At 41.8% G+C, this 23751-nt stretch overlaps 1 protein-coding gene across 1 annotated transcript in view; it reads right to left on the reverse strand.

Annotated features, from left to right (window-relative positions):
- Nucleotides 1-7359: 7359 nt before the first annotated feature.
- The window catches only part of NHSL1 (NHS like 1), a 238453-nt gene continuing 222061 nt past the window's right edge, over nucleotides 7360-23751 (reverse strand). Inside the window, exons 6-8 of the mRNA XM_054974770.1 lie at nucleotides 19377-22745; nucleotides 18680-18809; nucleotides 7360-9534 (exon numbers count right to left, since the gene is read on the reverse strand). Coding sequence (XP_054830745.1) covers nucleotides 8889-9534; nucleotides 18680-18809; nucleotides 19377-22745 — 4145 coding nt within the window. The 3' untranslated portion in view covers nucleotides 7360-8888. The remainder of the gene's footprint in view (nucleotides 9535-18679; nucleotides 18810-19376; nucleotides 22746-23751) is intronic.

Consider the following 23751-nt stretch of genomic DNA (forward strand, 5'->3'; position numbering starts at 1 on the left):
AGCCCAAAGCACATTCATTTAGTAAAGGATTGTTTCCCAGAGTTCTGACAGCTGTGGCATTCTTTGCAAATGTGGTATTTTTGTGAATTGGAACTCTTAAAACACAGTTTACTTTGGGAATGTATTAAGTATAAGAATTACCTCTGTTATTAGAGAAACACAACTGAAGATTCTGCATGTATTACTACACAAAGACTGCTTCCTTCCTACCAGGAGCAGCAATTAACTCAAGCGGGGATCTAGCAGTCTTCTCCGAGGGCTGCTGATGTGGAATTGCTCCAGCCACACCTAATGCAGAAACAGAATTGACTTTCCCCAGAAGCTGCATGGGAAGAATGGAAGACAGGAGCACTAAATCGTGCAGGGATGTAGCAGACAGACAGCCTTTTGCATGAATTGTTCCTTCAGCCTCATGCAGGGTTCCCCCCCCCCCATGCAAGACATAAAGATAAGGAGTTGTTGCCTTAGAAAAAGGTCAGCTTTGTTTTAGGGATTTGCTGAGTGGGGAGAAAAATGAAAAAATTGTGTAACTTAGGAATCTTGAAGGTCCTATAACATGCCCTGCTAAACATAATAGCTGTGATGCAGAAGCTCTACTGTACATGCTGATCTACACACCACGCAGGGACATTCTTCTCTGTGAGAGGCAAAACATTTGGCACATGCAATGGGAAATGCTTGCAATTGCATAACGAGGGTTTTCTCCTACATAGAGAGCTGTGTTGAGGGATCTGGATCATAGCCAGCAAACTTTAGTCTGTCTATGCCGACTTTTGATTTCAATTGGACATAAGCATGTGTACTTGAGCCCAACCAGCAAAATGATTGAAGTACCAGTATTCTAAAATCCAGTTCAGAGAAATATTATTAGCCCATTCATATGTTTTGATTTCATATGATGGTTGGATTAAATCGGTGTTGAGAGGGGGAACCCAGTGGGAACTTTTATTTGGGGAATTGTGGTTGCTTTCAATAAGCCCTTTCTCAATGCGAAATAATTAAATCTGCAACCTCCATTTTAGGAATTTACTTAAGAATCTGACCCTCTAATTCTACCTTTTCTTCTTCCTCTCTTCACTCAGTCACACCTTTACTCAAATATAGAACCATCTGCTGACCAGAAACTTCCCTGTGTCTGTGAAATATACTTATTTAGCAACCAGAATGCTGTGGTTAACAACAGAATTCATGTTGTCCTGTCTGTGTCAAACACTGATTGCCCCTTTTTATCTGTTCTTCTTATAACTTGCTGAACCAGTTTTCCCTAACCTGTGGCTAAGTCTACGCCTGGATTTATTTTCCTTTCTAAATACAGAAATGATTCCTGTTCATATTCAGAATGTGCACATTTACTCAAAACATTGGTAGGCAACCAAGTAAATAAGAGTAATATATTTAGCACACCCCTCTAAAAGAATTCTTCTTTTCTGACTGTAACAGGAGACTAGCGTCCTCTGCTAGGTATCAGAAGAAGCAGTAGCTGAAGAAATCTCATTTGGCCACAGGCCAGTGTGCAGCGTGTGTGCGTATGGGGTGGGTGGGGGGAGCCTTGTCTGTTTCAACCTCAAAGAGATCACTTTCCTCAAAAGTAATCATAAACATAAAAAACCTGCCACAGATACGAGCATTGTTAGAGCCTCTATCCCTTTTCATATGAAAAATAAGGTAACAAAGTAATACATCCTTTTAACAAGTTCCCTTAAAAGACCTGGTACCTTGATGCAATCATATAGACTTGGGATCTCAGTTCAATAAATATTCTTGAACCTCTCCTTTCCCTATGAAAATAAATCTAATAAACCAGCCAATGTGTGAACTTGCTAATATCTTTAATTGATTATTTTTAGTAGTCAAATCTGTGACAAGACTTTAAGATGCTTCAAGGACTGTGTCCATAACAATTTTGTTTTCTTTTGTTTTAGTAAAGAGAATAAGTTATGTTACATAACTAAAAGCTAGCATTCCTACCATTGAATGTTTTACTGCACTGTTTTAATTACCACCTACATTAAAGTACCTACATTTGAAACCTGATTCTGCTCTTTGTAATTTATATCCTTTTGATTTCATAAATGTTTATTGATCACTCAGAATCTGTCTGTCTGATTTTATCATAGACAGCAAAACTGTGAAGAAAATGAAGTTGCACTTACCTGTAACAGTTGTTCATCGAGTGGTCTTCTGTGCAGGCACACATGGGATCTATGCACGTGTGGGCCAGCCATGGACATTCTAAAGCTTCTAGAGGCATGAGACTATGGGCCAAACTACAAGTGACAAATGACACAGGTTGGACACTTGTCAGCTTCCCTCAAGTTTTGATGGGAAATGTAGGCATCCTGGCGGAATGTTGGACAAGTGACAGTTGAAAAGTCCATTGGCCAGCAGTCAGAGAGCCAAGCTGCAAGACCAGGACACCTTCATTTCCCATCAGAACTTGAGGGAAGCTGACCAGTGCCCAACCTGTGTCATTCGCCACTTGTAGCTTGGCCCTTAGCCTTCCATGTTCTTTCCCCTCAGGTGCTGCTATAAAAGGTGGGGCAAGCAGCTCCCCCGCTCAGTTCTGTAAGCCACCAGTGCAGAAGTAAGAAAAAATAGGTCATGGCGGGGAAAGAGGGAGGGATGTGTACCTGAACAGAAGACCACTTGATGAACAAGTTACAGGTAAGTACCACCCTGTTTTCATCATTGTGTCTTCTGTGCAATCCCACATGGGAAACTTGGAGGGGGGCTTAGAGAACAGGCAGTAGTAGGTCCCCTGAAAATTTGGTGGGAGGTTGCATGAAAAATGCCACCCCAGCCCCCAATAGCCCCTAGACATTTTCCCCATAGAGAATACTGGAGACTGGGTGGGGGCACCGTCTTCGGGGTCCAATCTTCAAGAAACCCAGGGATCCTTTTGAGGATAGCCAAGAGTAGGTTCCCTCCAAATTTGGTGAAATTTGGTTGAAAAATGCCCCCCCCAGCCCACCAGATAGCCCCAAAGTGTTTTTCCCATAGAAAACAATGGCCGAATTTTATCATTTTTTTCTGAAAATTGATTCAGAATATCCAGATTTTACCAAATCAGCCAAAATTTTGTATTTTAATCCATTTTCAAAACCAAACTTCATACACCTGTGTGCTTTTGGAAGGGGGCTTTATAATAGGCAGGGATGGTGATAATCTTACATGTGGATTCTGCCTGAAGTAAAAGTCAGTGCAAAATGATAAATCTCTTCACCTCCATGTTGAGGCTTCTCAAAAGATCTCTTTTTCTCTTGAGCTAAGCAAGGATCCTACTCAGAGGTACAAGTACACTTGTTATTTGTGAATGGAGATTTGGATATTAGGCATTTTTGGTCTTGTGGCAGTATTCTTTAATCTACCAGCGAACACTGAATTGCAAGTGCACAATCGTGTTTCTGCAGTCACCCTTTCTATCTGTGTTGGCTATAAATATATTTAATTTGTTCGGATGTTGCCAGCCCTTGCTGACAACTTTTGAAGAAGCCTTTTGCAGGGCAAGATGCAAAACAGGACTAATGCAATCGTGCCCCACCAACCTGGAAGACAAAGGCATCTCTCTATTACATGGCACATGGTATAAAATCACTATTAATGTAATCTGGCTGTTAAGTGCTCTGTGACTGTTTAGGATTCCCAATTCAAATCTTCCCATTGCTTCCAAAATTACTGCCACTGGTATGACTCAGTGGTATGACTCGGAAAGGACTTTCTATTTTGAACACTGGCTAGTTTTGTTTCCTCAACCAGACTTTTTGCTAGAAGAAGTTTTCTGTGTGATTTTCTAGTGTTTGATCAGAGTCACTCGTACATTTATGATTGTTCAGGCACACCTGATGATTCTTTGATAAGAGTTTAATAGTAAATTTCATAGGTTTAGTTGGACTAACCAGCTTTAGTCAGGAATCTCCTGCTCTTACTCCTTTCTGTACATCTCTTTCTCTCCCTGATGTTTCTAACAAGAGTAAAGGCCACCTCTCCCTCACCCCAGTAGCGCCCCATTCCTCTGATTATTTCCTTGGAAACCAGGTTATCCCAAATTGTACTTAGAAATTAGCCCTCTTGGCTAACTGTGACTCTTCAAGGCCATCGAATGAAGAGATCCTGCTTAGCCTGACTGCAGCAGCTCCGACCCCAACAAGTGTATGTGTGCTCAGCTGTAACCCTGAAAGCAACCCTGGGCAGGAGCCATGTTTTCTGGTTATCTCCTTGACTCCTCAGGCTAGATGCTGTCTGAGATTGCAAGAGAGAGAGAGAACATGCTTAGTATCAAACTGAGAAATTAAGGTAAGGCTGCAGGAACAGAAAAGTTGAAAGGAAGGTAGCCAGCCTCCCCTGGGGGCCTGAACACTCCCTTGACAATAAGTTCTATTCTTTGGCTTCCTCAGGGTCATCACAATTCAGGCCATGTTTAAAGATCAGAGTTCGCTGGCAATAATTGATGTAGGACCAGAAAGGAATCCGACTTACAATGCAGAGTTCTCTGAGCTAATTAATCATAAGTAAGGCTAGAACATCAGCTATCTCCTGGCCTTTGTTAAGTCAATCAAACCTCAACCCAGTCTTTGTCCAAAAGACTTGAGTTGGCTACCTGTCAGGTAAACTAGTTATGTCCATATTTGGAGTTTTGCCAACTTTTCCACTCCCCTAAAATTCGTACCTTCTGATCAGATTCAAAGTTTCTAGCCTGGACCTAATCCTGTCACAACAGAGAGACTGGCCATTTTCACATGTCGTCGTCTCCTCCCCAAAAATAGTGCAAAACCTATGAAACGACGCGCCTTCATGGCACAATTTCCTGACATGACTTTGCTTCATGGCACGATGACATCAGAAAACGCACCATGAAGCAAAGTCATGATGGAAAATCGCGCCATGAGGGCGTGTTGTTCCGTGAGTTTTGCGCTATTTTGTGGGAGGGAAAGATGTGAGAAAACGGCCACTGTCCTCCTCTCAATGCCACTAGAGGTGCATAAAAGCCACCTCTTACCCCCCCCCCCAAACTTTTTTAGTTGGTTTCTGGATCTTATCTGCTACCCCAGTCCCACAGCCGGCTTACCCTGGCTGAAATCACTTAGTCCCTCTGGGCTTCCCACAGCCTGCAACAGACTTCCTGAGCACTGGATTCTTCCTTCTTCTCCTGATTTCTATGCAGACTAGGAAATGTGCTAGTTGCTTGTGCTTTGTTTTAATATTTGCTAGTTGGATAAGTTCCTCCTCCCCCTTGTTAATATTGTACCTAATCCCCCAATAAATTCCATATTCCTTTTTAAACCTTTAAAATCTGTTTCTGTTGTCTTTTTCCTGCTGAATCATGCTTCTTACAGCCACCTCCTTAGGTAAAGATCCAGAGGAGTTAGCCGTGTTAGACTGCAGTAGCAAAATAGAAAAGAGTCCAGTAGCACCTTTAAGACTAACCAACTTTACTGTAGCATAAGCTTTCGAGAACCATAGTTCTCTTTGTCAGATACATGGAGGGTATGAAGAAACTGGTAAGATATATATAGGTAGTGTGGGGAGGGGGGAGTAGATTCAATCAGTAGCTTCTGATAATGGGATCAGTTTGCTTCTGATAAAGAAATCAGTTACTTCTGATAATGAGATAACCATTCATAGTCTCTATTCAATCCAAGTCTGACTGAGTCAAATTTGCATATGAATTCCAATTCAAATGGGAAGCTGCTGAATTGGAATTCATATGCAAATTTGACTCAGTCAGGCTTGGATTTAATAGAGACTATGAATGGTTATCTCATTATCAGAAGTAACTGATTTCATTATCAGAAGCAAACTGATCCCATTATCAGAAGCTACTGACTGCATCTACTCCCCCCTCCTCTCACCACCTATATAAATCTGACCAGTTTCTTCATACCCTCCATGCATCTGATGAAGAGAACTGTGGTTCTCGAAAGTTTATGCTACAGTAAAGTTGGTTAGTCTTAAAGGTGCTACTGGACTCTTTTCTCCTTAGGTAAGGATCCCTGTTCCCACTTCCTAAACAAATAAGTAAGCTAATTCTCCATACCAATCTGAAACTGCATATTCACATCTTTGGAGGGTTGTGGTAACGCTAACTCATCCACTATTTAATGAATTTTAGGGTACAGCGAGGTTGTACTTTTTCATATGATCTGCAGGGCCGGTGCCTCCATTGAGGCAGGCCCGGCAACTGCCTCCAGCGCTGAGGCGCCGGCGGCAGCGGGGCACGCCGTGAACCTGGCAGCAACAGCGCGCGGGCGGCTGACCGGGAGGGATGGGAAGCTGCCCACGTGCCACCCCGGCTGCCTGCCACGCCTGGCTCACAACTACTGCAGCCTTCCAGCTCTCCTGTGCTGCCGCCGCCAACACACACCCCTAGCCAGGAGCAGCAGCCATGGGCCAGGGGCGGCGTCCAGGGTGGTGTGCGGAGCAACGGAGCGGGAGGGCTGAGAGGACGCACATGCGCCTCCTCAGCAACCTGCAGTGCCTGGCTAGGCTGGCAGCCTCCCAGCCCTCCCACCCAGCTGCCCGCCGCACCGCAATCCAGGTGCATGTGTGTGGGGCCAGGAGCTGTCCTGAAGCTGCCCCCCCTGCCTCAGGCGCCAGAAACCCTGGCGCCAGGCCTGATGATCTGCCACAATTATACAGTTGTTGGAACAATAATAACCTATCTGCAAATAGGATCAATTTTCATTTAGGCAGAAAAAAATGAAGGCCTCAATTTCGAAAGTTTGGAAATGAGCATGTATGAATGGTTAGACTAGCACTGGGGTATAGGATGAAAAACTGAAATTGAAATGTAACTGGCAAAGTTGCTCCGCACAGATAATAGGGAGTAAAGGAACACAGTGAGATTTACAATTTCTGTACTGGTTGTGTGAGTTAGGGTTAGCTAAGAGTTTTCCTACTGTGTGTGGTATGGTATGTTTTAATGCAGACATTTTTAGAAATGAATGCTGAATTTAATATTTGGATGGTTTCCTTACTGTCACTTGGATGGCTGGATGGTTTATGACAACAGTGGCCAATCTTTCTAGTAAGTGCATTGTAAGTCATGACTAAAACGTGTTTATGCCACGCGCATGCTCAATAGAACACATAAGCATGCACCTCTTGACAGATCACTTGGATGGTTTAACCACTGGTGTACTGCATAGAACAGCAGGCAACAGTATGGCACAGGAGAAGCAAACAGGTATAGTGGTCGGATTGTACCCTGATTCCGTGCCACAGGCTGACCTATAGTCATCTATTGTGTGCCCCATACCCTGGCTGCCCAAAGTTATACTTTGGTCACCTATGACTTCTGGTTTTCAGTGGAGTAGCTTCCAGTGGTTTTCAACGGTTGCGTTATTGACTGGAGAGACAAGATGACAAATGACAGCCTTGTTTATTGATGCAGAGTCACAGCATTGTCAACATCCCCTTCTTGAGTTAAGTGAAGACTCCTGAAATTTACACTACTAACAAATACAGAGACTGAAAAAAGGAGAAACAAATGTTTTTCATTAAAATAAATTATCTACATAGAGCATTATTTTCCTTAAAGTGTAAAAATGTAAAAATCCCAACACTGGGGGGACAAGTTATCTTAAGAATTTTCATTATGTACAAATGTTATAAAAACTGCACAAACCATCAAATTATGTAAAATTCCTTTTCAAAAACTAAAGGATTTTTTAAAAATGTCAATCAAAATTGCCAGCTGATATTTCAGTTATAAGTTTTCTTTTACAAGTAAGAAAAACTTAAAAGATTTTTTAAAAATGTCATTGGTGAAACACACAACAAAATTAAGCAAGTCCTACTAAATTTTTAGGGGTTTCTTCCCAAAACAAGGTAATGCTGAATGTATACCCAAAAAGGAAAAATAACTGTAATGTGCTCTTTGGTAACCAAAAGTTAGCAAGCATTCAATATTTCAAGTGATAGGTTACTGAAAAATCTCTCCATTTTGTCAAACAGATGAAAAACAATGCAATATTACACAGTTTATTTGAAAAGGGGACTCTTTGCAGTTCTATAGTGTTTCCAGTGTGAGCTTGATTTTCAGGTTTAGAAATGTATGGCTGTGTTTACTTATCCCTCTCTACCCCCGAATCTAACTACATCTTTCTTGCAAATCAGCAGTTATTTATTTTAATTCTCCTAAAGAATATCTCATTTCTGTTCAAAGAAATTCTTCTAGGAACATGGGCTTAAGTAGCCCCAAGACTGTAAATATGGCTGCACAGCAGTCAGTTCTGTATTACAACACTGCTTCTTTCCTGTAAGGTTGTTACAAAATTGAATCCATTCAGAATATGGATGGCCTGATCAGCGATACTGAGGCGACGTGGGGTCAAAACAGCCTAGGAGCCAACACTAGAAGCAGCAGTGTGACAATACCAGCCCTGCCAATCGAACAGGCTGCATAGTTCATTCTACCTGTCCCTGGTCAAAAGAGATTACTTAATTTCATAAATAGAATACTTAAACAGCTACTGCCACCTGGTACCACCAAAGCTTCCCATTTCATTTGCAGACTTGCTCTAATTTTTTACAACCTCAAAAAAAAACAACCCCACATACAACCCAGGATCTGAGAATGTTTTTTTGTTCCTCATAAGGACTTTTAAGGCTTTAATGCAGTCTGTTGGTTAAGTTTAAGAAAAAAATCTAAATCACAAGATCCTCCCCATCAAGCCACCCAGAGCTACTGGTGCTGCTGCATCATCCATAGATGAGTACATGTTAAATGCTTGGCAAAGACAACAGTAATGATTTAGGCTTTCTCCCAGACCTGGTTTATTTCATATACCTTTTGAAAGTCTAATGTCACAGCACCTTACTTAATCTTCACTGAATCTTTTATCAGCTGGTGGGCATAAATATATCCTTAAAGAATCCAGTGTTCTCAGTTAAGTTATGAAGTCTGAGTGAGTTGTGTTTTTTTCACTGGAGCACACCTCTTCATTAATGTCCATTCCATCCATGTCAAACACTTCAAGTGACTCCTCTGAAGTCCTATGAGTCCTGCCCTCTGAAGGTTCAGCTGCTTCCACATCTCCCTCACTGATAACAGTCATAGGGCTACTCTGGATCCGGTTCCGAACACTGTACTTGCTGCTTGCAGCAGATGGTGGGGTTCGAGAACGGCTATACCTGGAACTAGAAAAAGACAGACTCCTTGGCATGAGGCCTTCGCTTCTGGCCCACTCTTCCTGGGCCCGTCTGCTCTTGGTGGGAGAACAGTTCATAGTACTTTCAGAAAGGTCCCATGAAGCATCTACTTTGGCTCTTTGAAATCGTGGGTCTGTATTCTTTAGCATCTCTGCAGCTGACATGCGAGAGCTGGTATCTGAGCGACTCCCTTTTTTAAGCAACAGTGCTTTGAAGTTGTCATTGCTGGTGCTACTTTTGCGGATATTTCTCTGAATGGATCCTGCCTGCTTCAGGGAAGCCAAATTTGGGGAAGTACCAGTGGGTGTAACTGGAGGTGATGGAGAATGATTTCGAGCACGGTCTTCATCAGAGTCTTTGCGGCCAAGGACTTTCCTTTTGGATCTATGATTTTCATGTAGGAGAAGAAAAAAAGGGAGGGAACCAAGAGAACAGTTATTAGTGTTTCACAAAAAAAGGAATTGCTGTTCCACATAACAACATTGAAGATGATGCTTCTAAGAGGCCAAGAAACATATGATAGATAGCAATTACACAAAACTCAATAGAAGATATTCCTAGAAAAAAGGAATTGTGGTAAGAGAAATCTGAAGCACTTATTTTTATTCCACCTGTAGAGAACTAAATTAATTCAATTTACTTGCTGATTACAATATCCAAGTTGATTCACGGCATTTTCTCATGAAGAAAATACTTGAATCTTGCAAAACCATATTTTTTTAAAGAAACATCTTTGCAACATGGTAGCTTCGTGTAAATGAACATAAACTACAGGATATATATTAATTCTATTTGCTATGGTGTCCAAAATGCCAAATTGAAAAGAATGAAATCTAAATTAAATTCATATGCTCTGTGGGAAGCTAACAACATAGCAAACATCTTACTATATCACAGTAATTTGCATATAGATTTATCTAAAACAGCTAATTCACTAACAGAGAGGGAAAGATTTATCAACTAATTGTTCTGCGATGGTTGCTGTGGGTTTTCTGGGCTGTATTGCCGTGGTCTTGGCATTGTAGTTCCTGACGTTTCGCCAGCAGCTGTGGCTGGCATCTTCAGAGGTGTAGCACCAAAAGACAGAGATCTCTCAGTGTCACAGTGTGGAAAAGATGTTGGCAGGTCATTTGTATCTACTCAGGAGGGGTGGAGTTGAGCTGAGTCATCCTGTAAGAGTTTCCCAGGGTGTGGAATGCTAATGGCGGGAGGCTTCACTGTATCCTGAGGAGGTTCTTTTGCATATGGATTGGTACTTGATGTGCTAATCTTCTCTGCAGAGCTATTGTCGAGTATAGAGTGTTTTGTTAGCCTGGTGTTTTTCAGAACTGGAAACCATGCTCTGTTCATTCTTAAGGTTTCTTCTTTCCTGTTGAAGTTTTGCTTATGCTTGTGAATTTCAATGGCTTCCCTGTGCAGTCTGACAAAGTAGTTGGAAGTGTTGTCCAGTATTTTGGTGTCCTGGAATAAGATACTGTGCCCTGTTTGAGTTAGGCTATGTTCAGCCACTGCTGATTTTTCAGGTTGTCCAAGTCTGCAGTGTCTTTCATGCTCTTTTATTCTTGTCTGGATGCTATGCTTTGTGGTCCCGATGTAAACTTGTCCACAGCTGCAGGGTATACGGTATACTCCTGCAGAGGTGAGGGGGTCTCTACTGTCTTTTGCTGATCGTAGCATCTGTTGTATTTTTCGGGTGGGTCTGAATACTGCTTGAAGGTTATGCTTTTTCATAAGCTTTCCCATCTGATCAGTAATTCCTTTGATATATGGCACAAACACTTTTCCTGTAGGAGACTGTTTTTCCTTGGTTGTTTGATTCATCCTGGGTTTGATTGCTCTTTGGATTTCATTTCTGGAGTAGCCATTTGCCTGAAGAGCGTGGTTTAGATGAAACGTCAGGAACTACAATGCCAAGACCACGGCAATACAGCCCGGAAAACCCACAACAACCATCGTTCTCCGGCTGTGAAAGCCTTCGACAATAAATTAATTGTTCTGCATTGAAGAGAACCACACAGCTTAACACAGAAAAAAGATGAGTGATTTCTAAATAAGGTAAAATGCCTGCACTTTCTAGTTAACACCAATCAAGGACTACTACCACTTAAGCAAAGAAAGTATGGTGTATTTTACTTTCCTGCTGTGACAACAGAACAGTCTAATAAAGGATCACTTTTAAATGAGAAACCTTAACTCAATGTAGACTTTGGGTCTAGTGTGCCTCCTGTCTACCCCTTCCCTCTCCAAGGGGGGAAGCAATAAGTGGACAGGGTTATACTATATTTATTTGAACACTGAGTGGCTGTATGCAAAATCCAGCCCCATGGCTTGCTTGGCCAACAACAAGCCTCGGAAATCCAGAAGCCTATCTCTTTCCCTCCTTCCCTTGCACTGAAGACTTCCTGATTCATACCCAATTGTAACTGGTTGTAACATCCAGATAGGGAACTTGATCATATCATATTGTGACTTGTTTCTTGCTGGCTAGCCAGAATTAAATTGTGAAATCCCAGACTGTAAAGAAACAAACCACAATTTGTTGTTTCATCCTGCCTGGATATCACAACATAAAAATGTAAGAAGAGCCCTACTGGATCAGACCAGTGGTCCATCTTGTCCAACATCCTGTCTTGCCCAGTGGTCAACCAGTTCCTCTGGAGGGCCAACAGGAGGGCTCAGAGCGAGGCCTTTCCCTAAAGTTGCCTCCTGGCACTGGTATTCAGAGATTCACTGCCTCTAAATGTGGAGACCCCCTTTAGTCATCATGGCTAGTAGCCACTGATAGACCTATCCACCATGAATCTGGCTAATCCTCTTTTAAAACTGTCTGTGCCTGTGATCATCACTACTTCCCTTGCCAGTGAATTCCACATATGAATCACTCATTGTATAAAGCAGTATTTCCTTCGTTCTGTCCTGAATCTACTGCCCAGCAGCTTCAATGGATGCCCTTCAGTTCTAGTATTGTGGGAGAGGGAGAAAAAGTTCTCTCTGTCCAGAACTGCACACAATATTCCAAATGAGGTCACACCATAGATTTATACAGGTGCATTACCGTAAACGCTGTTTTATTTTCAATCCCTTTCCCAACAATCCCAAGCACAGGGTTTTTCTCTGCTGTGGAACACTAGGTTGACACTTTCATTGAGTTATCCACTATGACCCCAAGGTCTCTTTCCCTCTTAGTCTCAGCAAGTTCAGACCCTATTAGTATATAGTTGAAGTTGGGCTTTTTTGTTCTAGTGTGTATCACTTTATACTTGCCTATGCTGAACTTCTGTTTGTCACACTGTTGCCCACTCACCTAATTTGTGGAGATCCTTATAGAGATTTTTAGAGTTGGTGTGAATGATTTTACGTCATATGCAAACTTGGCCACTACACTGTTCACTCTCAGTTCCAGATAATTTATGAACAAATTAAATAGACCAGTCTCAATATCGATTCTTGTGGGACCACACTGCTTACTTCTCTCCATTGCAAGAACTGCCCACTCATTCCTACTCTCTGCTTTCTGTTGTTTAATCAATTTTCATCCATAGGAGGATCTGTTTTCTTATCCCATGATTGCTAAGTTTACCCAGAAGTCTTTGGTGAGGTACAATGTCAAAAGCCTTTTGAAAATCCAAATATATAATGTCTACCAGGTCACCATTATCTACATGCTTGTTCACTTTCGCAAAGAACTCCAAAAGACAGGTGAGGCAAGACTTCCCACTGCAGAAGCCCTGATGATTTTCCCTTAGCAGGCTTAATCATTCTACCTTTTGCTTAGGACACAGATATTAGGCTAACCGGCCTATAATTTCCTGGTTCCTCTCTAAACCACTTTCAAAGGGGCCCTTTGTAAAAATCAGTGTAACATTTGCTATTCTCTAGGCTTCTGGTACAGCAGCTTATTTAAGTGATCAGTTTCATATGCAGGTTTCCAGATCAACTATCTCATATCTGAGTTCCCTAAGAATGCTCAGTGTATACAATCAGGATCTGGAGACTTATTGGTTTTTAATTTAATATTTATTAACAATATACAGTTTGTTACAAACAAGGGAGTCTTGAATCTATGGGATGCACATGATAAGAGGAGGGAGTGTGAAAGACTGCTGACTTCTGAGGCTTGTTCTTGGACTAAACAAACAATGGCTTATATAGTTGCCTGACAGTAGCCCTCTTGATCTACCTCTGAAATAACAGGGTTTTTAAAATCTGTGGTGACTGAGAGATCTCACTGAAATAAATATCAGTTCACTTTTTACCTACTCTGCACAGTGAAGGCAAGGTGTATAACTTCCCAGTTTCATTCTTAGAATGTAAAAGGAGGAAATTTTACTGCATTTCCCAAGTGTATTTGGGCATGTTTGCCCATTAGAAAAATAAGTTTCCAGAATAACTGTTTTTGCTTGATGGCTTCAGATTATATTAGTTTCACAGATTTCCACTTACAAAACATGTACAAAGTCAAGAGGTCTGTGAATGGCAAAATAATTGTATTTCTTCATTTCAGTTGAGAGAAAGAGATCTGTCTTTCTACTTGAGACAGTATTTAAAAGTTAGAACACACTAGAAATTCAGGGGGAAAACAAGGCCATATAAACATGTGCAAAAGAGGCTAAATGGTACCAGTATTTGTAAGTCAGTAGTGTATTTACTAATAATACGGATACTACATATAAAGTAAAATGGCATTCTCAGTAATCGTGGTATATATACGATTTAACACAAACTACACACAATACTTTAAATGTGCAATACAGACCATTCTCCTTGTAAAAACCATAACAGGCATCAATTATAGACAATTATACAGGCATACGAAAAGCCATTGATGCAATGGGTCTTAGCTGTACTTAAGAACATTTTTTAAATGCCCACTCCAGCCTGCTCCATGCCTCCTTCTGGCCATAACAATAATTCTTCCACAAGCAAAGAGATAGTTTGCAATGTATCATAGCACCAGGAAAAGAAAATATCAAATTGTAAAGTATCAACTAATGTAAGGTTTCTAACCATGGCACTCACTGACAAATTTCCTGGCGACCACCAAGTATTTTTAGAAAGTGGACAGGGCCAGGTGGGTCTTCAGCCCAACAAGGCTTCTGATTGACCATTGAAGATTAGATTGGCTGCAGATTTTGAAGAGTGTTGGTTTGACAGCAGCTGCCACCACAACACAAGGGTCTTCACCTATGTGACTGAAGGTAAGCTATGCCAGCTATTATTGTGGCTGTGCCTACCATGCTATCTAAGAACTCCAAACATGCCTGCAGGCTCAAAAAGGTTGGGGATACCTGAGTGGAAAATCTCAGGATGTATTCTAGAGAATTTCTAGTTTTTGTAACAACTGATTGTGGCTGTTCGTACTAGCACTTGCCCTTTTAACAAAGATCAAAACTTTGTTCTCTCTTCTGTGAAAGTAAACAAATCACAGAAGAGAACAGGAAAGTCTTTGTTCACAGGTAGGTCCATGTGTTCCCAAGAATAAATAGAATGCAGCTGCTACCTCCATATATTAACTCAGCTGGGATCCAGTTTGTCCATGTGATATATGTAATCAGCCTCAATTATCTTCAGAAATCTGTTCGATGTATACCAAAAATGACCACAAGATGGAGCTAGTGCTGCACACTAAATTTTCTAAACCAAAAATTACTTGGGTTCTTGTGTTTTATCTTTTTCAGCAAAAGGTACCGTAAAGCAGTGGTCGGGCTATTCAGATGGTTCATAACCCCCTACACACACAAACACATTTGCTGGGTTATGACCTCCACAGAGCTGCCTTTTCGTTGCTGCTTTTGGTACGGACCTGCTGTTGATACACATGAATAGAGAACAAGGTGCCCTCCCTCCCGCCCCCCTCTGTGTACAAAGTGAGAGGAGCAAAAGCAGGAAGGAGACGTGACACCACTCAGCAATGGAGAGAATTCCTTTACGGCTTTGACCACTGACTTTGACCAGTAGGATACACAACTTCCTATGGTTCCTTTTACTGGCTCTCTTGGTCTGTTGCTTGAGGCTCTGGCCTTGACAACAGTGAGGTCATAACTGTGTGTCCTGTCATAGGATTATGATGTCTTGTCCTTGTAGCTCATTTCCTCTTGGCATTGTAGCCTGAGATTAAAGATGGTTGCAGCTCTGGAAGGGCTGAATACCTCTACCTGAGCTATCAGTTTTCCTGGCAGGATTTTAGTCCAGTGGCATCTTAGAGACAAGCAAGATTTTCAGAGTATAAGCTTTCGAGAGTCAGAACTTTCTTTATATCCCAGCCCTTATTTAGTCATAATTTCCAATAACAATCTCAGAATGTCTTTTACTGTTCTGCGTTTTCAGACTATGCAATCAGCTTTTCTGACTGGATGCTACTCTCATACTCCTGTGGAACATTGCATCTGCATTTGCAGATCGCTCACAGTGGAAAACTTTCCCCATTACTTATTTTATTATATAGAGCTAAATTTTTGGCCGGAATTCTACATGCCACAAACACATATTCTGAAATCGAGAAGATTATATTTTTGTTATCAGCCATTGATAACCGTATCTCTTGAGTCTCTCAGTTGCACTTGCAGCCAAGAAGATTAGATCTAAGGTAGTACTGAATGGGGTGGCCCCATGATTTCTGGGATAGCTTGGTTTATTTTACTGTTTGATCTAATTCATTTTAACTATGACACTGGATGTAACTGTTTTTAGCTGACATGATGTAAGGTTTTGTAAACTAGTGATGTCCTATGGCTGTAGACAATAAATTTACTTACTATTACTTTATATCTCAGCCAAAGGTGGATGGGGTCTTACAAGGGAGGGCATCAAGATGTAAAGGTATAATGCAGCTGATTCAAGTAGAAATTAGCATCTGTAGTGAGAAAGAATCCTAAGTCTCTTTTCGGCTCCAGGGATTCCATTGTTCTAAACTTGTAAATTAACTCCATTTCATTAATCTCACATTGTAATCTCCCCTTGAAGTTTCTATTTGAAGACAGCCACTTTTAGGTAAGCATGGAATATCCTAGAAGATTAAAATGTGCTCCTACTGTTTTTTGATTGTTGTGATTCCATTCTCAGACCCTATGCCATCAATGCCCCCAGTTATGTGCGAGATGCCACAGACTTCCTGAGAAAAATACAATCAGTTGACAATCTACCAGGTAATGCTATTTTGGCAACCATGTATGTTCAGTCTGTATTAGATATGGGCATGAATCGAAATACGAATAAAATTCTGTGATGAATTGGGCCGATTCATGTATCGCAAAAATGCGTTTCATGGGTCCGCGTTTTTCATGAAATCCACGACTTTTGGGGTCGATTCGTTCAATTTGTGAATGCTTCATGATGCCAGACATGCTAGCGCTGATCCATTGATTCCCTAGGCAACATAGGCCCGGAATATCTGCAGACCTTTTTTTGCTGGGGAAACCCCACTCTTAGCCCGCATAACCTTGATAGGCAGCTCTCCCTGCCAACCTGAGATCTCCCATTCTTTTCTATGAGCAATGAGCAGGGGGGAGATGGGCCTTCTGTAACCATGGAAACACTAATCTCATCCCTCCAAACCCTGTTAGGCAGGTCTGTCTGCCAACGAGAGAGCTCCTGTTCTGCTCTATGTGAGCATTTCTTATATAAGGCACAGCTCTGTGTCTCCTGCTTTCAGTTCCAGTAGACAGAAGAAGAGGGAGGAGCTGTTGCTAGGATTTGGAGTGAGAGAGAGTGGGTTTGGGAGCTTTTGGCTGGATTTGCTACAGTTTCAAAAGAGACTGAAAAGACTTTCTTATTTTCTGCTCTTGTCCTTGCTGGGAAGGTTGTTGGGCGAGGGTGCCTTTGAAGTCTCCCTGCAAATTTGACATCTCTGGGCATGAACGGGGCTGTTGTAGGACCCCGGGATCTGACAAATCACAAACCTAACAAATCGTTTTGTGAAATGGGACAATTTCGTGAAAGTTTGTGATTCGTGGAACGCGACAAACCACAAAACTCAGGGTTTATTTCTTCCCCATTTTGTGCCCATGTCTAGTCTCTATATACCAACATCCCTCCCAAGCCATTAGGAACACCATTACTGACAACACTACAGCTGATCTTGCTACCAAGCTCTGTGAATTTGTTCTCACGCACAACTACTTCATATTCAGTGAAGATTTATTCCTTCAAATCAATGGCACAGCCACGGGCATTCACATGGCACCGCAATACACCAACATTTTCATGGCTGAGTTGGAACAGCACTTTCTCAGCTCCCACCCACTAACACCCCTCCTGTACCTGAGATTTATTGACATACAAAGTGTGTAGAAGATGTTGGCAGGTAATTGAGTAGATATAAATTACCTGCCAACATCTTCTCCACACTGTGACACTGAGAGATCTCTGTCTTTTGGTGCTACACCTCTGAAGATGCCAGTCACAGCTGCTGGTGAAATGTCAGGAACTACAACACCAAGACCACGGCTATACAGCCCGGAAAATCCACAACAACCATCGTTCTCCGGCCGTGGAAGCCTTTGACAATATATTCAAGGGGAGATTTCAATGTGAGATTGCTGAAATGGATTCACAAATTCAGAACAATGGAAGCCCCCCCCCCCCAAAGCTGAACAGAGGATTCTTATCTCACTACAGCTGTATTGTATCTTTATATCCTAATACACTCTCTTGTAACATCCCACCCACGTTTGACTGGGATATAAAAGCTTAAGGATCTCCATTCATACTTGTGTCTGAAGAAGAGTGCTCTAACTCTTGAAAGCTTACACTCTGAAAAACTTGTTGGTCTTTAAGGTGCGACTGGATTCAAATTCGGTTGTTCTACTGCAGACCCACATGGCTACCCACCTAACTATCGGTTTTCCCACTGGCTGTTTCCTCAGTGTGGAAATCAAAGAGACCGAGGAACATTTACACTAGCACAGTGCCAGTGAAATGTATAAAAATCATGAATCTATTGGATTTTTGTTTTAAAACCAAGGGATATGGATAGATGTATCTGTATTGCACTTTTCCATTGACAAACTAGCGTGCCACAAAATAGCCCATCCTCCTCTGGATTATGGCAAACTATAATCCAGCTACTGTCATATGTTTTGTCCATATGACTGACAGATCATGTTTACTTGCCAGTTTAAGCCACGCTTGCCATGAAGCATTAGCGTTGAGCCTCTGTCCCAAACTGCACCACATAATCAGCGGAGAAGAGTGAAAAGGCAGGGAGGCAGTGGAAATGAAAACAAAAAAGATACATAGAGAAAGCAACAGTATGTATTAAATGAACAAAATTGAGAGCCACAGTACAGAATACACAAGGGCTTCAGTTGGCATTTTCAACAGGACAAAGGTTGACACTCTTATCAAACTTGATCTCACTGCCAGCAAAATTAGTAAAAGGTGTTATATATAATATTCTGGCTAGAAGTACATATCACCTGCATCTAAATTTTTAAATTAAAATAGTAATAATTATCTTGGGAGGACTTTATTAATTAAACCATGGGACAGGACATAGGAAGCAACACAAATATGACTGATTAAGCAATACCTGTGAATGGCTGCAAAAAGATCCTCAGTAGTTCTTGGTCTAGCTGGCATTGCTACAGCATCGCTGCCTTCCCTATAACTGAGGCTTTGCAGTGAAAAGCTGTTGGTTGTATCTGCATCAAACACCTCAGCTGAAAAGGAAGTGTGAAAATTATGTAGAATGGTAAACTGCCCAGGATCAGAAAAACAGAGTAATCCCAGTTCAGTAGCTGCAAAGGAAAAGAAATTTAAGTAGATTCCTTATAAACAGTGCATTACTATGCATATTTATTCAGAAGTCCATTCCACTGTGTTAAATGAGGCTTGATCATAAGTAAATGCAGACAGGACTGCTGCCAATTATTTTCTGATACTTGGTCTGTGAAAGGCTTGAGTTTATTACAAACAGGAAACTCCCTTTGAAGTCTTTAAAAAAACAGTCATAATTACTGTATCCGTTTAAAAACTACAAATATATTGGGATTTATTAGAATAGGATATGGTAGACCAGATCTTCTCGACAGTTAATCTTCATTTTAAGGTGCCAATAGGGATTCTCTATACATAATTAACTCCAGTTCTATGATTTCCCTTAGGAAAGAGTATCTGCATAGTGGGTTTTGAAATGAAGTCGATACTGTGACCATCCCCTATCCCACCCCCTTTCCAGTCACTAATATGCTTGGAGAAAGAGGAGAACAAAAGGAAAACAGACTTACCATTTTCATCCCCTGGCGATGGCTGTTTGTCTGCTCTAGAGATGCTATCTCCATTTCTGTCAGAATTGCTTCTTTCACACAAGCCAGACTGCTCCTCCTGCTTTGGCTGCAGCAGCAAGATATTGGCTTCCTCTGTTTCACAGAAGGTGGAACCTGCAGCTCCTCCTCCTGGACCCAGGTTGCCAGAGTCCATTTCACAGGAACAGAGTCCATCTGTAGGAGAATCCTTAGCCTGGCTGAACTGTTCAACTGCAGCATCCCTTGTAGATAGACTGGGAGTGCTTCTGGCTGTTTCTCCCACTTCAGCTATTTTTTCTGCAGGAACATCGGGTTGTGGGGGTGGCACAATCAGGAACAGTTTGGGCTTCTTTGAAACAGGTGGTGGCTTTTTGTTTGGCGATATACTCTGAGGCTTGTTGGGTGATTCCAACTGCCCAGGAAGTGGCAAACTTTCAAGACCAGAGTGAGAACCTTCTTTCTCTAATAGTGCTGCTTCGACACTGGCTGGCAATAGATCACTGGCAAAGGACTGAGTCAGATTGGCTGCATTTCCAGACATTTTACCACTGGCAAGTTCAAGGGTGTTGCTACTTGATCTCTGACAAGGAAGGTAAACAAAGCTTTTGTCAGAAGCACCATCAGTTTTCATCTCCTCTTTATCCTGACTACTGTTGTGTCCTACTGACACACATGGTTTTAAAGGTGACTGTGCTGAAATAAATTCAGTTAAATTTTCCTGAGAACTGGTTTCAGAAGTAGTTTCAACAGACTGTCCAACTTCTGACATCACCGCTTTCCTCACAGACCTCAACTGTACCAATTTCAGGGCTTGGGTGGTTACCAGAGGCATTGTGGGCTTAGTGGAATCTTCCTTACTGAATGGCTGTTTCCTTGTGCTAGAAGAAGAACCTTCTGGGTTATGTCTCTTGGAAGAATATATTGTGTGTTTATATGCACCTTTTGCAAGCTTTGGGTCCAGAGGCGGTGCTGGTGGAGGAACTGAGGAAGGAAGGGGAGGCGGAGATGGAATGGGAGGTGACAAGAGGGAGACATGGCTGAATGATTCATCTCGTGCTGGAAAATGAAACCACGGATTATTCTGAGAAAAAGATGCACCCACAACTATTTCTGGTGGAGGTGGGGGGAAACTGGGAGATACAGATCGGTGAGATTGATCCATGACATCTGTTAAAGGAGGAGGAGGAGGAGGGGGGAAATGATGGTCAGTGGAGTCTGGAGACATTACTGGAGAAGGCGTAATCAGAGGAAAGCCAAAGACAGTGTCCGATTTCTTTATGCTCACATTCCCTTCAGTGGAAGTATTGGAAGAAAGAGATGTGGAGGAGGAAGACACTGAAACAGAAGACAATAGGGATGACTTTCTTTCAGGCACTTTAGGTTTCACTTTGGGTTTCCCATTTCCTGTTGACAGAGATTTTAAAACAACAGGCACAGGAGTAAGTGCTGTGGGTGTGTTGGATTGGCTAGAATACCCACTAGATGGTGATGTTACTCTATGAGATTTTTCAGGAGACGTGGACTTCAGTTTGGCCAATCCACTGGGCACTTGTGGTACAGAAGCACGTGATCCATCATTGAGGCGGCTGATGCTATAATCATTCAGTTTGGATGCAGAATGAACTAGTGGAGATTTTAACCGATCATCCTGTATCGCAGGGTAGTCACTACAGTAACCCCACTGGTCAGCATACTCTGACTTGATGCTGCTTGTTTCACTCTGGGAAGGTGTGACAGTACAGATGGAGTACGTGTTCAGGCCTGTGGCAGACATCATGCTGCTGCTAGCACTCACAGAGCTCTGGCTCCGAGAGCGCAACACCCACGGATCATCATAATCACTGCAGGGGCTTTGAGATGGGGAGCCACTGTTTTTACACTTAAGGTTCAATTGCAGGGAGTGCTGGAGACTAGCAATTAGCATGTCATCCAGAACTTGCCCACTGGACTGAGGTTTCTTCTTGGGTATCCTTTTGAGAGAGTCTGTTCTAGATGGCGGTAGAGGTGGTTTCTTTGCTTTTTTAAAGGATATGCTATGTGAAAGAGATTTGTCACTGCAGTTTGACAAGTCTCCCAGTGATCTCTTTTCAATGCCATCAAACACATTAATGACACTGTGCCTGGGGTTTCCAAAGCCATTATTATTAATGCAAGTTTTACCAGACTTGAGACCTGAGTCCACATGCATGGAAGTGTAATAGCCATCACGGTCCACTGAATACAAAGAGCTTGAGTCTTCTTTGGCTGAGACTCGTTCAAGGCTGCCAGTACTCAAGTTGCTCATGGGTGTGGTGCATCCTGGAGTGGCACAGCTTGGCTTGTGAAAGGCCACGTCTTCATTTGCTGTAGGTTTAACTCGACAATGCTCTAGGCTGCCCTTAACTTTGCCCTGTGTTTTATCCACTGAGTACTTTGATTCACTCCTGGTATCATTGTCCTGAGAATAACTTGGAAAACTGAGATTATTCCTAAAGGTGTAGGTAATATTTTGGGGCCCATTCTCCATAGATCCTGCACCACCAAGTGCTACTCCTGAATCTTCTAGAGCAAGCACTACCATAGAATTTGATGAGATAGTGTCCAAGGACTGTGAGTTATGTGTTGAACTAGTCTCATTACAGCTACTAGAAGAGTGGTGTTGACCTTTCGTGCTTAATGTGCAGTTGACAATAAGATTGTCTTTAGGCTTTGTATATGAGTTGGTGATTTTACTATCTGGTGATACTGCACTCTGTATAGCATGAATAGCAATCACTTCTGAAGAGGTTGGTAGGGCAGCATTTGGTATGACACAGGTTGAGTACATAGCATGTGAAGAAACCATGTTTGCTGGGTTTTCTTCCAGTTCACTCTCAGAAATGCTTACCTCTTGGGATCTGGGCCTTTGAAGCATTCCTATCCTACTGCTGTTCCTCATATGAACAACATGATCATCCACTTGCAAGTTACTTATCTGGTGTGCCACAGCTCCATCTTCTACTGACTTAGAGATGCTATGCCTCCGTTCCAGTACTTGCAAAGACACCCTTGCTCCTGAACGAGGTAAACTGTGAAACCCCAGGTCACTGTTAAGCCGAGAGGCAAATACAACCCCTGTGGAATCACTCATCACAGACATGTTTCCAGAGGAACTGGACAATTGTGACATCTGGGCTGCAATTCCTTGTCCTTTCTGTGCACGTATACGCCTCACTGAAGGTGGCACCACTTTGGCTTCCTCTGTCTGACAACTCGAGTCCTTAGTTTCAGATCGCAGCATAGCAGAACGACAGCTATCAAGTCTTCCTAGGGTGGAATAGTGATCTGGGACACACAATGAATGGCTACGAAAGTCGTTCTTAACAGTGCCAACTGTTGAAGTTAAAATAAAAGAATTATTACACACATGACTATATTACACCTTTAAATTTGACTCTACGGGGTATTTGTTGCCTTACAAAGTTGATCCAAATATAAATAATTAACTATGAAGACCTATGCAGTTACTTCATTGAAAAAATAGGCTTAAATTGGAGTAACTCTTTATAGGACTATACTGCAGATCTACTTACAATTACACTACACAGCTTTCTTATCATGGTGTTGTACTTTATTTTTAATTAGTAAAGACTTCCATGTTTGAAGGACAGGTTTTGTTCCTACAGTTCTCTTTACACTAAAAATTTTCTTTTGGAGATATGAGAACAGTCAGCAAAACTTTCTGAATATCAAGGTAAGGACCCACAGGGTACAATCAATATTGTACTGTTCTGTTACTGTTCTACATACCCTCCTATCCATTTCACTTTAAATAAATGTTAAACCTTTAAGTTATGGTTATTATTACATCCAGCAAACGGTAACGTTCCACAATACTATACTATAGACATATATGTATATTGTATCTTTTATTCCTAGATGACCAAGGAAGAAAATCCACCTCCCCAAAAAAGAGGCGGGGGGGGGGGAGAAAAAGAACTCCCCAAACTGTAAATCAATTGATCTTCTTTTCATATCTTGATCATGATTTCATCACTAAGGCAATATTCTCTATTCACAATGCGATTCCATGAAAGCTCTTTCTATACATTAACAATTATTACTACTTGAATCAAATTATATTGATTTAGGAGTCTGTGCTTTACCAAAGAAGGAAAATGTAGCCCATGTAATTGCTATTACATTGTTGAACCAAAAACCAGAATACGAAGTTTTAAATTATTTTAAAGGAAAGATGAGGGAAAGCAGTAGCATGGCAGCAAATTGACTTCATGTCTACATCAGTTTGTTCATGAAGTATGAATAATAATAACCACGGCTTTTTTTCTGTGGAAAGAGGTGGGGGAACTCTCACCTGAGGCAACTCCTAGGAGGTGGT

The sequence above is a fragment of the Eublepharis macularius genome, chromosome 1 (assembly GCF_028583425.1).
Source record: "Eublepharis macularius isolate TG4126 chromosome 1, MPM_Emac_v1.0, whole genome shotgun sequence".
NCBI classification, from domain to species: Eukaryota; Metazoa; Chordata; class Lepidosauria; order Squamata; family Eublepharidae; genus Eublepharis; species Eublepharis macularius.